Source organism: Bactrocera oleae, chromosome 5 (genome assembly GCF_042242935.1).
Source record: "Bactrocera oleae isolate idBacOlea1 chromosome 5, idBacOlea1, whole genome shotgun sequence".
Classification (NCBI taxonomy): Eukaryota; Metazoa; Arthropoda; class Insecta; order Diptera; family Tephritidae; genus Bactrocera; species Bactrocera oleae.
This window is the reverse complement of record NC_091539.1, coordinates 25,386,544-25,403,785: the sequence shown is the minus strand read 5'-3', so window position 1 is coordinate 25,403,785 and position 17,242 is coordinate 25,386,544. Positions and strand designations below refer to the sequence as shown.

Genomic DNA, 17,242 nt, shown 5'->3' with positions numbered 1-17,242 from the left:
CATATCTTGAGATCTGCTAAACCGATTTCAACCAAATTCGTTGCATAACGTTCTTTTCATAATTCTATGTTATATTGCGAAAATGGGCGAAATCGGACTACAACCACGCCTATTTCCCATATAACACCATTTTCAATTCCATCTGATTCTTTCACTTTTCACTATGCAGATCAAGCAACAATGATTATATCGGTCTAAATCGAACCAAAACTGTTCAAGCCCCTAAGTACTAAATATGTGGACCCCAGTGCCTATAGTTGACCTTCTACCGAAAATATCAGCCAATCCACAAAGAAATCTCAAACGAGTATACCATTTGATTTTGCGAGAGCATAAAATGTTCGGTTACATCCGAACTTAGCCCTTCCTTACTTGTTTCTTCTAACTTCTTTTCTTGGGATTAATGTTTTGATTTTACCTCTCAAGATTTCAATTTCAATAGATAGGGTGTAGTAATGTAGATGTGAATATGTTTGCGAGATTTTTGTTATATTATTTAGTATGTAAAGAATTTCACGAGGGTCAATTATGTGAATTACGAGGTCAGATGATGTAACAATCTGTTTAGTGTTGGTGATAATTTCTGCGAATCCATTGTCGGCATGTATTTGAGGTACTTTTGGCTGCATTACTAATTATTACAATTGCTATCATCAATGTTATTTTGAAGATGTATTTGACCTAAAAAATTTGTTTGGACGTTTAAGATTTGTCGGGTGAATATTATCTAATGGCAATTTTCTATACCTTGGTTCGTATTTGTGCCGAACCGCTTTATAATTTTTTACGTAACCTTTTTTTTTGAGTCTTATTAAACTCTTCTCTATTTAGTTTTCCTATGCATTTTTCTTTAGTCTTCTGAATAGTGTCTTTAATCAAATGTTTATTAGTTTTTTCATTTATAACCTCAAGAGGTGTGGTTTTAATTGTAGAATGATAAGATTTTGTGCTTTGAAATACTTTTTCCGCTGTCGAAAGGCTTGGTTTTTCAATTTCTAGGACTCGAATTCTTTCGGAGAGAGTATTATGAAATCTTTCGATATCTGAATTCCCAGTATGACTGTTTGGTTTTGTAAAATGAACTTCTATTTCTTCTTTCCTAAAAAAATCTTTTATGTTAACTGAGTTGAACTCATTAACTAATATTAACTTTCTGGGTCTTCCTTTGATAGAAAAGAATAATCTAAGCTTTTCTATAATAGTTATACTGTTTCTATCTTCTAGCTGAAATGCCATAGCAAATTTAGCAAATTTGTCTATAAAAGTAAGGAAGTAAAATTTTTTATTTATGTATATATCTGCATGAACTATTTCATTTATATCTGATGGTATTTTCATTAATTGAAATTTTGGTTTTAAAAATTTTCTATCATATTTTGCTCTATTGCAAACATCGCAATTATTTATATATTTTTGAATCAAAACTTTCAAATTTTTCCAGTATATTAGTTTTTTCAATTTTTCATAATTTTCATTAATACCTGCATGGCCTGTTTCATTTTTATGATATTAAGCAATTTGTTTATAAACTTGTTATTCATTTTTCTTATCTTTAGCATGGAATTCACATCTAAAAAACTTTACCTGTCTATTAAATATTTGAATAAGCTTTTGCTGAACTATATTGTACTGATTATCGGTTAAATAAGAAAAAATACCAACTTTTCCACTATTTATGTGCCTACGACAAATATCTATGAAATTATTGTTTTTTTTATATCTTCTGCGCTAATAAAAATTTTCTTCGTGTTGCCTAGTTCTTCAGATTCCATAATTTTCTTTTTTGTTAAAATGATTTGTGTATTGAGAGTGGATTGTAGCATTTGTGCTTATGTTGTCTTCTTCTAATGAATGAATCTCGCCTGTGTTACTATCTATTCTACTTAGAAAATCGGCTACGTTATTTTCCTTTCCTTTCACGTAATTTATATTAATATTGTATTTACCTAGTTTAATTAACCATCTTTGCAATCTTGGGTTAATGTCTTTTCCCTGGTTTTTTATTTGGAGCCACTTAAGTGGTTAGTGATCGGTTAAGAGATCAAATGCTCTGCCGTAAATGTATGGTCTATAATATGTCACTGCCCAGACAATAGCTAGTAGTTCTTTTTCTGTAGTGGAATAACTTCTTTCGTGTTTGTTAAGTGTTCGACTAGCAAAGCTTATAGGATGACTGTCCTGGGTTAATACTGCGCCAATTGCAAAGTCACTTGCATCGGTTGAAATGCCCAATTTTTTGTTAAAGTCTGGATATTTCAATATTGGTGGGCTAACTATTATATTTTTAAGTGTTTCAAAGGATGATATGTAGTGAGGATCACGAGTGTTTATTTTATATCCTTTTTTAAATATTTAGTTAAACCATGTGCTACTTTAGCGTAATCTCTTACAAATTTTCTATAATAACCTGTTATACCTAGGAATGATTTAATTTGCTTTGATGTAGTAGGCAACTTTAGTTTTTGTATGTTTTCGATTTTGCTTAAATTTGGTTGTATCCCTTCTGTTGTTAAAGTGTGACCTAGAAATTCAGTTGTTTTCGCGAAAAATTTGCATTTATCTACCTGAATCTTTAAATTATGTTTTCTTAATGCTGAAAATATTTTTTTGATATTTTGGGTATGTTCTTCAATACTTGAAATAAAAATTAAGATGTCGTCTAAATAAACTACACATATCTTGTTGATATATTCCCTAAAAACTGAATTCATTAAACGTTGGAAAGTTGCTGGTGCATTATTTAGTCCGAAAGGCATTCTTATAAATTCAAAGTGTCCTTGGGGTGTAGAGAAAGCTCTTTTTGGTCTATCTTCTTCTTTTATTAATACTTGATGAAAGCCTTTTGCAAGATCTAATGTTGTAAAGTACTGAGCTCTTCCAAGTTTGCTGAGTATTGTTTCTATATGGGGTATTGGAAATTTGTCATCTATAGTGACTTCGATTAGCTTCCAGTAGTCAATAACTATTCTCCATTTTTTCTTCATTAAATTGTCTTGCTTTTTCGATACAATCCAATGAGGCGAGTTGTACGGGGAATTACTTTCTTTAATTATACCTTGGCGCAACATCTCGTTCATCTGTGTACTAATTTCTTCTTCATGAATTTGGGGATATCTATAAATTTTATTATAAGTTGGTCTACTTGTTTTTGTAACAATTTCATGCTGAATTTCATGAGTATGAGAAAGGTTTTTACCTTCTTTGAGAAATAAATCGCTATTTGATTTTAGAATGTATTCTAATTTTTGCTTTTCTTCTTCATTCATGTCACTATTTGATAAAATATCTAGCAAATTCTCTTTACATTCTGTAAGTATATTAATATCTTCGTAATTGTAAGGCCATGAGTTTATAAATTTAATTTTGTTGCCGTTTATTTCTACATACTCCTTTTCTAAATTAATTATTGCTTTAATAGGTTTTAAAATATTCTGTCCTATGGTTAGTTTCCAATGTATATAACTTTTTTCATTGAATTCGTTTGGGGTTGGGGTGACTAACTCTTTATTTAGGGAAAAAATTTACTTAGTGGTGCTAAAATGTATTGGTTTGTCAAGCTCAATGCATTCATAATCTTTTAACACATTATATTTCAATAATGATGTTGTAGACCCTGTGTCAATAAGACATTTAATTTTTGAATTTTTTATGGTCACTTCTATTATCGGTAACGATTGTTTTGGGCTGGCAACCGAAAATTTGGGGGGGTTTTGTCTCCTTTGGACTGAGTTATATCTTCTAGATTGTAGAGAATTATTTTGCCTATTTTGTCCAAAGCTAAATTGCTCAGAATTATTTTGTCTACTTTGTCCAAAGTTAAATTGTTGATAATTGTCATTTTGGTTAGAATTGTTACGAAATTCTCTCTGCTGATTTTGTCCAAATTGAAGATTATTGGAATTTTGCATATACTGTTTATTATTGAAATTGCCAAAATTGTGAGCCAAAGAATTTCTATTTGAAGAATTTCTATAATTATTTCTTTGATAATTGTTTTGTCTTTTATCAAATTGTATTAGCAAACCTGTCTCTTGAAGAACGCTAAATGTCTCTCTAATGGTGCTTATATTACTACTAATCACTACACTGCTTAAGTTGGGGTGTATCCCATGTTTTTAGAATAAAACTTTCGTTGTTAATTGGAGAAAATTCTATAGGCTTTATCCTATCAAATTCATGTTTTAAATTTAGTTTATCTAAAATTTCTTTTAAATTTTGAAAATATTGATTTACGTTATAGTTTCGTAGTACAATCGCCTGATTGTAAAGGGTGTGGTACGACTCCTTTACTCCAAAATTCTTTATGAGTTCTTCTCTCATTTGCTGCCATGTTGGTGTAGGCCCCAAAGGCCGGATGACACTTACTGCTTCCCCTTTAATTTTTGTTTTGACGTGTCGCTGCGTTACAAATTCCAACATTGATGGGTTGGGGTTGAATAAAGGAAGGATCATATCAACTTCCCTGATGAACGATGATAAATCTCTGCCGTCAAAGTCCATGATTCTTGAAGCTTCCTTCAAAATTTGCGATCCTGTCATCTGAAGGGGTTGCTGCTCGCCTGGATTCATTGCTGATTTATCCTCTTTTAATACAACTGAACTTGTTGTTGTTGCTTTGTATGGTGCACTTCGCTCTCTCTGCGTCTTCTGTGTTTGGGGCATTAATCTTTAATCCCACTTTTCCTGGTAATGTTGTTGGGCGGAATGAAGCTATTCTTCGCCTTCACAAATTGTAATCCTTGGAGTCGCTCTCCGACGTTCCAAATAACTTGTGTAGAAACTTAAGTTTCTTAAACTTGGCTATCTGTGCCTACCGACTAATATATTTATATATATATAAGATATCTTTAAAATGGGAGCTAATCTTAGGATTTGCTTCCCGTTGCTAAAGCTTACGAAACTTAAAAAACTTCAGTTTTTAGTATCGCTTAACTTTGCAGTTTGTTTTTACCGACTGCGCCAGTTTTGGTTGTTCGAGCGGAGGAAAAAATAAAAATGCCGACGATGTTACTTCTGTGACATTATATTTTTATTCTGTTTCTTTTTCAAACTATGTTCTGCTTATATAACTACTAAAGTGATTACAATTTTCTTAATCTATTTCTTTGTTTTTCTATTTTCTTATGAAATACAATATTTGTTAAATGTAATCTTATTTTCTATTGCATGCAAACAAACATGATTGGGTTATCATTACAGTCAAACATAAGGACCAAAATATGTTTGTATGCATTTGCATTATGTTCTTTATCTCTACTTGTTATCTTATTTTTTTGTAATGTTTACTTGTTTTTCTTTAATCTTTTATTTTGTCCAATTTACAATATTATGTTGTGTGGTGTCTGGTTGGGATGATAGTGAACACATTACTCGCGCAACACCAATTCGATTCGTCAACTTTTTTTGGATCTACATTTCGTAACAACACCGTTCCGCACGCGCCGACTCTACATTTAGCGATCCGATAATATATAAACTTATATATTATATTATGGAATTTTATTATGCAAAACTTTATAATAAAAATTCGAATACTAAATTAATTTGTTCATTGCCATAAAACCCGTAGTTTTGCCGGAAATTGGGATACACCGTTTTTAGCACTTAAAAATTCAGACACGCCCGCCCCTCCCCGACCTTAGATCGTCCGTATATTATTTTTCTTTTAATGTTCGTAATTTTATCTTTCGTTTTCGATCGGTTTCAATCTACTATGAATTTCTTTATATTTTATCATTATCAATGGCTTCTACACTAGTCTTATATGCATACCTATTATTTAGTTTCATGTGTTGCGATTTTGTAATGTAAAACGGAAATAACGAATTAAAAATAAACGAGAGCAAATCTTGCAAAATTATAGATAGTTTCATGAATTATGAGAGATATCTAAAATCGATCCTATATCTAAGGCAATAAAACCACTGTAGTATACAGTGTTATTTTAAGTTTTCCGAGGCACCAAATTAAAAGTGCCGTATGAATTGTATCCATATATTTACTATGATATTAGTCTGAGAAAATTCAAAATTATGTTTATTATTCGGTTGGACAGATTTTGATTCAAATAGCTTGGAATAGTCAGAAATATATCAATATATTGAATGTTACACTAAACATGTTAGATCGTTATTTGGCTTATACTATAATACGAAACAAAAAATCAAACTGACATTTTTTTAATTCAAATATGTACAATATTAATTATGTGTTGATTAGAGATGAACTCGTTTCATTTCATTTACTTTGAAAACTTTTGTAAATAATACGTTGTCTATTATTTTTTTTAGATGTTAGCTTATCTGTAGAAGTTCATTTCGAGTCTGCCGAGAGTGGCTTTTTTTTAAAACATACACGTCAGCCGCCAATTGCACCGGAAATATCAATTAAGTCCTCAAACGCAACTCTAAGTAAAGCACAAACATATGATTCAGTCTTGTCAGTTGATCGTTTTACGGTAGTTCAAACGACCCAACCCGTATCCATCAGAGCAAGTTATGGGCCATTTTCAACAAAGCAAACTGTTCCAGCTCGATATATTGTTCCTGATGTGCTGGAGAATCAAAACACTAATTTAAATGTAAGTATATAATTTATTCTTCATAAAAAAATCAGATAACTTAACACTTAAAATTGAATTATTTATTATTATGGAAGTCGGTCATCTCGCTTTCATTGTTAATTTTTATATGTACAATATGTTATAAAAATAATAGAATAAGAGGGTTTCATGACTGATAGTTTAGAATTTATAAAATATTTCAAATTAAGAACTACTGAGCTTACATAGTTATATTTACGTATTGCACGAAGATGCTTTGTAAAAAATTATTGCCGTGGATCCAATGAGCAGTTATATACTTAGTCTTGTCATAAATTCGGTTACCAAATTTACACCGCATATAGCGTGGGCAAATACGCAGAAAAAATTGCCATAATTTTTATACTCTCGCAACCTGTTGCTACAGAGTATAATAGTTTTGTTCACCTAACGGTTGTTTGTATCACCTAAAACTAATCGAGTTAGATATAGGGTTATATATATATAAATGATCAGGATGAAGAGACGAGTTGAAATCCGGGTGACTGTCTGTCCGTCCGTCCGTCCGTCCGTCTGCCCGTCCGTCCGTCCGTGCAAGCTCTAACTTGAGTAAAAATTGAGATATCTTTATGAAACTTGGTAGACATGTTTCTTGGTACCGTGAGACGGTTGGTATTGCAGATGGGCGTAATCGGACCACTGCCACGCCCACAAAACGCCATTAATCAAAAACCAATAACTTGCCATAACTAAGCTCCGCAATAAGATACAAGATTGCTATTTGGTACACAGGATCACATTAGGGAGGGGCATCTGCAGTTAAAACTTTTTTTAATAAGTGGGCGTGGTCCCGCCTCTAATAGGTTTAATGTGCATATCTCCTAAACCGCTAATGCTATAATAACAAAATTCACTAGAAGCAAATGTTTTTAGCACTTCTATTGACGGTGTGAAAATAGTTGAAATCGGGTGGCACGCTGCCCACTCCCCATATAACGGTACTGTTAAAAACTACTAAAAGCGCGATAAATCAAGCACTAAACACGCCAGAGACATTAAATTTTATCTCTGAGATGGTATAAATTGGCTTTATAGGAACCGCGTTCAAAATTAGTCAGTGGGCGTGGCACAGCCCACTTTTAGGTGAAAACCCATATCTTGAGATCTGCTCAACCGATTTCAACCAAATTCGTTGCATAACGTTCTTTTCATATTTCTATGTCATAGTGCGAAAATGGGCGAAATCGGACTACAACCACGCTTACTTCCCATGTAACACCATTTTCAATTCCATCTGATTCTTTCACTTTCCACCATGCAAATCAAGTAACAATGATTATATCGGGGTAAAACTTTGCGTGAATAATGCAATTAAAGTATGCCACCTTGCGGCCAAAAATTGTCTAAATCGAACCAAAACTGTTCAAACCCCTAAGTACTAAATATGTGGACCCAAGTGCCTATAGTTGACCTTCTACCGAAAATATAAGTCAATCCACAAAGAAATCTCAAACGAGTATACCATTTGACTTTGCGAGAGTATAAAATGTTCGGTTACATCCGAACTTAGCCCTTCCTTACTTGTTTATTATAATTTTTATGCAGTATCTACTCATATATTATAATCAGTTCAGGAACGGACCCGGACTTATTCCGGCCAAGGACTGTCAACTCGGCGGAATTCTGCCGCTACAACAACAACAACATAAAAAGTTCGCAGTGGTCCGATTAGGTGAACAAAATTATTATACTATGTAGCAACATGTTGCAAGAGTATAAAAACTCGTCGCGAACTTAATCGCAGAAATCTCCTTAGAAAATAAAATATTATGTCAAAGGAAATGGATATATCGACCCGAAAAATTTGAATACTTATTCGAGATGAAAGCCTACCGTAGGTCATCTTGATGCAAGCGGCTTCTTCAGTGGCACGCGGTCAACGACCATGAAAAAATCCGTTTTATAGATAAAACAAGTAAGGGCGGGCTAAGTTCGGATGTAACCGAACATTTTATACTCTCGCAAAGTCAAATGGTATACTCGTTTGAGATTTCTTTGTGGATTGACTGATATTTTCGGTAGAAGGTCAACTATAGGCACTGGGGTCCACATATTTAGCACTTAGAAGTTTGAACAGTTTTGGTTCGATTTAGACAATTTTTGGTCACAAGGTGGCATACATTAAACGTATTATTCACGCAAAGTTTTACCCCGATATAATCATTGTTGCTTGATATGCATAGTGGAAAGTGAAAGAATCAGATGGAATTGAAAATGGTGTTATATGGGAAATGGGCGTGGTTGTAGTATTTTCGCCCATTTTCGCAATATAACATAGAAATATGAAAAGAACGTTATGCACCGAATTTGGTTAAAATCGGTTAAGCAGTTCCCAAGATATGGGTTATCACCTAAAAGTGGGCGGTGCCACGCCCACTGTCTAATTTTGAACGCGGTTCCTATAAAGTCATCTCATACCATCCCAGAGATATAATTTAATGTCTCTGGCGTGTTTAGTGCTTGATTTATCGCGCTTTTAGTAGTTTTTAACAGTACCGTTATATGGGGAGTGGGCGGAGTTGCCACCCGATTTCAACTATTTTCACACTGTAGGTAGAGGTTCTAAAAACATTTGCTTCCAGTGAATTTTATTATTATAGCATTAGCGGTTTAAGAGATATGCACATTAAACCTATTAGAGGCGGGACCACGCCCACTTTTAAACAAAATTTTTTAACTGCAGATGCCCCTCCCTAATGTGATCCTGTGTACCAAATAACAGTCTTGTATCTTACTGCGGAGCTTAGTTATGGCAGTTTATTTGTTTTTGATTAATGGCGTTTTGTGGGCGTGGCAGTGGTCCGATTACGCCCATCTGCAATACCAACCGTCTCACGGTACCAAGAAACATGTCTACCAAGTTTCATAAAGATATCTCAATTTTTACTCAAGTTAGAGCTTGCACGGACGGACGGACGGGCAGACGGACGGACGGACGGACGGACAGACAGTCACCCGGATTTCAACTCGTCTCTTCATCCTGATCATTTATATATATATAACCCTATATCTAACTCGATTAGTTTTAGGTGATACAAACAACCGTTAGGTGAACAAAACTATTATACTCTGTAGCAACAGGTTGCGAGAGTATAAAAATATTCACTGTTGAAGAAGTTTTTAACAAACAAAAAGACAAAACTAGTTTCTAGTTTCATTATCATAACGGCCTGAACTTGTAACAGAACTTAATTTTGTATTAATAAATATATCCAAGTATACATGGTACACATATGTAGGTTGGGACAATCTGGTTTTAGAAAATCGAACATCGATTCGTAACGCCACCTATCTTTGCAGCCTATATTTGTACGAGTATGTAGCTTTAAAAGGGTACAAGAAATACAATCGAGAGATTGGCAACGTCAAACAATATTGCAAAATGATGTGATGTATAACTTGAAGTCAGCCGTTTATTGTTCAAGATATTTATATGCATATGGTCTGATGTGAAGGTTCACATAAGCAATGTACAAGTACATACTTGTACAAGGTGCGTTCCAAAGTAAACAGGACTTTTAAAAAAAGAGAACCAATGGTTTTATCGGCAAAATCAATTAATTTTATTCAAAATAGTCTCCTTCTGCTTTAATACAGCTTTTTGCACGGTCCAAAAGCATGTCGAACGAGTGTTTTAGCTCGTTGCTTGGTATGGCCGCCAGTATGCCGTAACAAGCCTTTTGAATGGCCTCCACGTCTGCATAACGCTTTCCTTTCATCGGAAAATGTATTTTTCCGAAAAGGTAGAAGTCGCATGGTGCCATATCAGGTGAATACGAGGAGTGGTTGATTGTTAACATGTGATTTTTGGTCAAATAATCGGCCACAAGCATCAATCGATGAGATGGCGCATTATCGTGCAACAAACGCCAACTTCCATTTTCGTGATATTTGGGCCGAACACGTCGAATACGCCGCACCAAACGCTTCAAAACTCCAAGGTAGTATACCGCATTAACGTTTTGGCCGGGTGGAACAAATTCTTTGTGGACAATACTCTTGGAATCATAAAAACAAATCAGCATTGTCTTCACTTTTGACTTCTCCAGGCGCGATTTTTTGGGTTTCGGCTCATTTCTCATTTATGTCCTCACGACCCCTTTGAAAACGTTGAAACCACTTGTGCACTCTGCTTCGCCATAAACTTGTTTCAATTTTAAAACAAAATTTAATGTTGGCTCTTTGTTCGATGCTCATTTTCGCACCGATGATAAAAACATACTGACACTTAAAACGCAATAACTTCACTTCCAATAGATGAAATGTCATGAAATTTTTACTGGAAGTCGATAAAGGATAGCAGATTCTAACGCACTAGTCGACATATAGATGGCGCCACTAGAGTTTACTTTGTTACTTTTTATACTCTCGCAACCTGTTGTTACAGAGTATAATAGTTTTGTTCACCTAACGGTTGTTTGTATCACTTAAAACTAATCGAGTTAGATATAGGGTTATATAAATATATAAATGATCAGGATGAAGAGACGAGTTGAAATCCGGGTGACTGTCTGTCCGTCCGTGCAAGCTCTAACTTGAGTAAAAATTGAGATATCTTTATGAAACTTGGTACCGTGAGACGGTTGGTATTGCAGATGGGCGTAATCGGACCACTTCCACGCCCACAAAACGCCATTAATCAAAAACAAATAAATTGCCATAACTAAGCTCCGCAATAAGATACAAGACTGTTATTTGGTACACAGGATCACATTAGGGAGGCGCATCTGCAGTTAAAATTTTAAATTCGGTACTTAACATTCTTCTCATATCTCTATGTTATAGTGCGAAAATGGGCGAAATCGGACTACAACCACGCCTATTTCCCATATAACACCATTTTCAATTCCATCTGATTCTTTCACTTTCCAGTATGCAAATCAAGCAACAATGATTATATCGTTGTAAAACTTTGCGTGAATAATGCGTTTAAAGTAGTCACAAGGTGGCACCAAAAATTGTCTAAATCGAACCAAAACTGTTCAAGCCCCTAAGTACTGAATATGTGGACCCCAGTACCTATAGTTGACTTTTTACCGTAAATATCGGTCATTGTGTAAGATATGTAATTGAAATTCATATAATAGAATAAATAAATGAAACTATCGATAATAGAATGTCTTTGTTTCAAAAATGGGTTGAATCGGATCAATAGTTCTTGTAGCCCTCATATATCTAATATAAATATTTTTGAACTTCCGCGTGACTTTAGACCGCATATGTGAGTTATCTCAATGAAAATGAGAGAGCGTGTTTTACTCATAACAAGATCAAATCGGGTGAAAATTTTCCTTAGCCTCCATGTAACTAATATCAGGATTTTCGAACATTCGTCTGACTTTACTCCATTTTATTGGTGATGGTATGTGAGGTACCTTAATGAAACAGTGGGAGCATTTTATTAGTCTGTGGTATGTTAGTAGTATGTGGTATTGGAAAAAATTAATAAAATCGGGTTAATACTGCCCTCAAATTCCATATACTACTTATAATGCTTTTCGTTATTCTAACCAGTTATGCCGAATATGTCGGGCAGTGAGTATTAATATTTTTTTATATATAAAATTGCTTCAAAATATGTTCTCGAGTATAGCTGAGCAATGTCAAAATTAATATATTTTTCTATCCCCAATATATATATGATTTCCGTCTTTCCACCTGACTTTACACCGTTCCGGTTGATCAACGTGATATTTTAACGAAATTAAGTGGAAAAGATTTCTTAAAAACTATGTGGTTTGACGCTGAATTAGAATGAAATTAGTATATACTAAGTCTAAACCTCACACCTTCATATAATGAATTCCGATTTTCTGGTTGACGTTTGCCAATATAAAATTTAGCCACTTTGGTGGAGTTAGTATCACATTCATACATATGTATATCTCACTTCAAACAATAAAACTGAGACTAAGTTTATGGCCTTTAATATAAGTCAAGAAGATACCAAATTTGATTGTAATTTAATCACGATATCATTTAATAATGGATGTTTAATTCAACATTTTTTAATTTACGGTTTGGAGGAATTTTCTGGTCTTTGATTTTCCCAGCTCACATGTACTACTTATGGTATAATTTTTTTCATCAATTTGATAATTTAATGAAATTAAATGGATAGTTTTTCTTAAAAATAATGTATATCGCTGCATATGAATAAAATTGGTCTAGACTTTGTTTTAACCTTATAACCCTAAATTACTGATTTGCGCTCCTCTGGTACAGCAGCAACCTCATATACCCCACATATTAAATCTAACCCCTTTGGTTCAGTTTATATCACATATACCATGTTTGAGTTAGATTCTTTTTATAAAAGTTAACATTTCGGAGAAAAAAATAGTATTGACACAAAATAAATCTATGATCAATAACATAAGTTAATAGGATACCAAATAATAATCGAATAATGAATGTTGAATTCTTTCGCAACATTTTTATACTTTCGCAACATGTTGCAACAGAGTATAGTTTTGTTCACCAAAGAGTTGTTTGCATCACCTTAAGTGATAGATATAGATTTCTATATACATATATTTCTTCTAATATTTGGTGATAATCAGTGGTTAGGTATATTTTCTCAGCCATCATGTTGGACTTATTATAAAATATACCAGTCAACAATGCTAAAAAAGTTTCTTAGAGTGCTGGACTTTGTATAGAGCAAAAAAATCTTTCTAGAAATAACTGCATGAAATAAATATTAGTAATGTAGTATCAAAAGGGCTAAAGACCCTTTTTATGTGGTTATAGATAAACTGCGACCATCGGTTTACATGCTGCTGTCTATTATTCCAGTTTTGCGACACATTTTAATATGAAGGTTTAGAAAAGAAAAGACAGAAAGAAGAAAATCTACATACCTGATCTACATATGTGTATAATTTAGCCTTCATCGGTAGACCCTTCAAAATAGGTACCATAGATCCCCCTGTTTCAGAAAGCGTTTAACAAAAGTAATTTACGGAGGGGTTTTCCGAGAACTTAATTTCAATACAATAAAATAAACTACTAATTTCTAAAATATAAATATAACTAAATATTATGTATTATTAAGTTAGTCAATAGCTAAGTAATATATAGGTATACAAAAGTACGTAAGCTGTACCAACATGTTGCAAGAGTATAATAAATATCAGTACACTGTGTTTGTAGTTTCAGTTTCTCTAGATGTCTTTACCAGCAAAGTGCTTTATTCAAACTAATTTTAGTGTATTAGTTATATAGTGTTTAAAGTATTATATACAGTGACGAGCAAACCCGTATTATATACAGTGGCGAGCAAACACATATACATATGTGCACCAGTATTCCATAGTACCTATACACGGAACAGGAAAGGAGTCATAGCAAGGACTTACAAGGAATTATAGTGAAAGAGAGCAGCACCTAGGATCCAACTTTTAACAACCGAACGGACTGAATTATATAAGTATTTTATATATTAATCCATTTATTATTAATTAATTATGCCTAGATTAAGTAGAAAATCTATATTACTAAGTCGTCTTCAGAATAGAAGACGTATGAGAGTTCTTCGTGCAAACTCTTTATATAGAGATAGTGAGCAGTCACAAAATACTGTAAGTCACGCTAATCGTAGATTAGATTCCGATGTACGTCTGTCCGAACAAATTATCAATACAAATCAACATAGAACCAGGCGGAAAAATCTGGAGGTACGGTCTTTAGAACAAAATTTAAATACTGTTCCACATAGAACAAGGCAGCAAGATCCGCAAATTCGCTCTGAAGAGCAAACAAGAGATACTCGAGGTCATAGGTCTCGTCGAGAAAATCCTGAGGTACGTTATGATGAACAAAGTAGGAACACTAGGGATCATAGAGAACTTCGCGCAAGAAATCCTGAGTATAGGAATTTAGAGCGCATTCGTGATCAAATGCAAAGGGAACATGCAAGAAGAAATCCTGAAATAAGGAGAGAGGAGCGTGATAGAGAAACACAACGTCGACAGCTTAGTAGGAGGGGTATGAGGGAAGAACTTTTGAATCAGAGACGTCTTAGACAAGGTCAAGTTCGCCTTCGTAGAGATAACCCACTCAATAGACAAATTGAAAACCAAAGGCAGTCCCAACGAATCCGATTAACGAGAGAAAATAATGTTATAGAAACTGACAATAGTGGCAATTAGCATATTTCAAAAACATTTATTTCCAAAATATAAATAAGGGCCCTACTGAAATATGTATTTGCTGCGGCGGCTTATGGTTTTCACACCAAGTTCGCAAATTAAATTTTGAAACTATTGCGCAAGGTCACCCGAATGCTGCATCCGCCTTCTTTTTAATGCAAAAATTTCCTTCAGAAGATGGAAATTACAATTTTTGTGCTACTTGCAAAAATGCGATTGTTAAAAAGAACGTTCCAAAAGTATGTTTAACTAACGGTCTAGACTTTCCTGAAATACTGGATTGTTTGAAAAGTTTAACCCCAATTGAAGAAAGTCTCATAATGCCTAGATTGCCTTTTATGACAATCCGTCCGTTAGGATATCAAGGTCAGAGTTTGCTCAAAGATGCTGTTGTTAATATACCAATTTCACACACTGCATTGGGCTCCATCTTTCGGAAGCAAGTAATGCAGAAATATTTATAAATGCCTCTCGACCTGAGGAACGTGTTCGAATGTAAATATTTTAAATCTAGTAGAAGAGCACAAGATAGTGATCATGAAGAAGAAGAGAGGGAAGACGATAATTTACCAGAAAGCGGAGTTGTCATGCCTCTTAAAGACGGTAGCGGTTTTGTGAAAAAACGTACCAAACCTTGTATTATTCGGTATAGAAGGTTTAACCCAGATTTGGTCAGAGTTGAGTATATCCTTGGCGGAATGAACAGCAAGATCTCATTGAAAACGATAATGAGCAGACTTGCATAACACATCGTATTATAATTGAGGAAAACCAAAGAAAATATGATGTTTTTGAGAGAACTTGAAAATGTTCTAGAAAGTCTTTATAATGAAATAGATTTGGACGAAGGTGCTCAAAATGAACTACCTATCGTGGAAAATGAGTTCAGAGTGTTGGCACTTCCAGAAATAAACCCAAATATAAATTTGCTGGACTTGCATGGTGAAGATTCAACAGATAATGCCACTGAATCTGATTGCAATATTAGACTTATTAAACTACCCCCTTTAATTCTAGTTGAGGAATTATTTTCTTTAGTTCAAAGTCTAAATACTAAGCAAAGAACCTATTTGACACATTTGATGCACCACCTAAAAACAAATCTCCCATTTTATGAGTTCATTGGCGGCGGTGCAGGTGTAGGAAAGAGTCGTTTGATATGTGCATTATATCAAGCTCTTAACCATCGTTACAATTCTACACCTGGATCCAACCAAGTTCCTTAAAAGTTCTTCTTTGCGCACCTACGGGTAAAGCAGCATTCGGAATAGGTGGAATTCCCTCCATTCAATATTCTCTTTACCTGTTAATCAGTTGAATTGAGAGTTGACGCCACTTAGCAATGACACAGTGAATTCATTGTATTCCAGACTTATCGATTTAAAATTAATCATAATTGATGAAATATCAATGGTAGGTGCTCGTATGTTTAGCTCTGTTGATGCGAGATTAAAACAAATTTTCAAAACAGACAGCCCCTTCGGTGGTATACCGATCATAGTGTTTGGTGATTTGAAGCAACTCTCACCTGTTGGAGATAGGTGGATATTCTGTCCTAATTCCAATGATGCATACAGCACTTTAGTTGATTCCCCTTTTGGGAGTTATTTAAATACTTTGAATTAACAGAGATAATTAGACAACGGGAGGATCAGGCCTTTGCAGTTGCATTAAATCATATGGCATCTGGTACTATGACAAATGAGGACATATCACTCATTGAAACTCGAGTAGTTAATTTCGAAGAAGTTCCCGATGATGCCATACATTTATTTTGGTCCAATGAAGAGACAAATAATTTCAATGCCCTTAAGCTCAGTCGAATCCCAACAGAAGCTTTCCTTCCAACTGCAAAAGACTCAGTTAAAGGAATTGGTATAAATGAAAATGATAATATTTTGGAAAGAGTTAAACTTTTCAAAACTTCTGGAACGCAGGGACTGCCCTATGAATTGACACTAAAAACCCCCGTCAAATATATGATTACAGTGAACATAAACACGTGTGATGGGTTGGTTAATAGGGCAGCTGGACAACTTATGCAAATTGATTTCCATTGTTCTTTTCCAACAATTCTGTGGATTAAATTTTTGGAACCTTCTGTTGGTTTGATAGCACGATCAAAAAAGCCTCATCCTCTAGAAAGTTCTTGAACACCAATTGAAAAAGTTCTAAAATCTTTTCAATATAAAAGAAATGAACAAATTTCAATTGAAAGAAATCTGTTTCCAGTTGTTCCGGCTGAGGGAATAACTATTCATAAAAGTCAGGGTGCCACATATAATAAAGTTGTAGTTCATACTCGACCCAGAATGCCTAGAGCTTCAATATATGTCGCTTGTAGTCGAGCTACTTCTGCAGAAGGTCTATTCATCATAGGAAATTTTATTCCTCCTAACAAATTTTCTGAATCCCGTATTTAGGGAACTGAGGGAATTGAACACAAATAAAGCTTTGACAACAAATTTCAATTTTCTGATTTCCCGAA

The 17,242-nt window shown here is 34.2% G+C and overlaps 1 protein-coding gene across 2 annotated transcripts in view; it reads left to right on the top strand.

Moving 5' to 3' along the window:
* dtn (transmembrane protein 132C dtn) overlaps positions 1–17,242 on the top strand; it is a 102,093-nt gene that overhangs the window by 26,807 nt on the left and 58,044 nt on the right. For both annotated transcript variants that reach the window (XM_036370866.2, XM_036370863.2), the window contains exon 2: positions 6,291–6,580. In XM_036370866.2, coding sequence (XP_036226759.2) covers positions 6,291–6,580 — 290 coding nt within the window. The remainder of the gene's footprint in view (positions 1–6,290; positions 6,581–17,242) is intronic.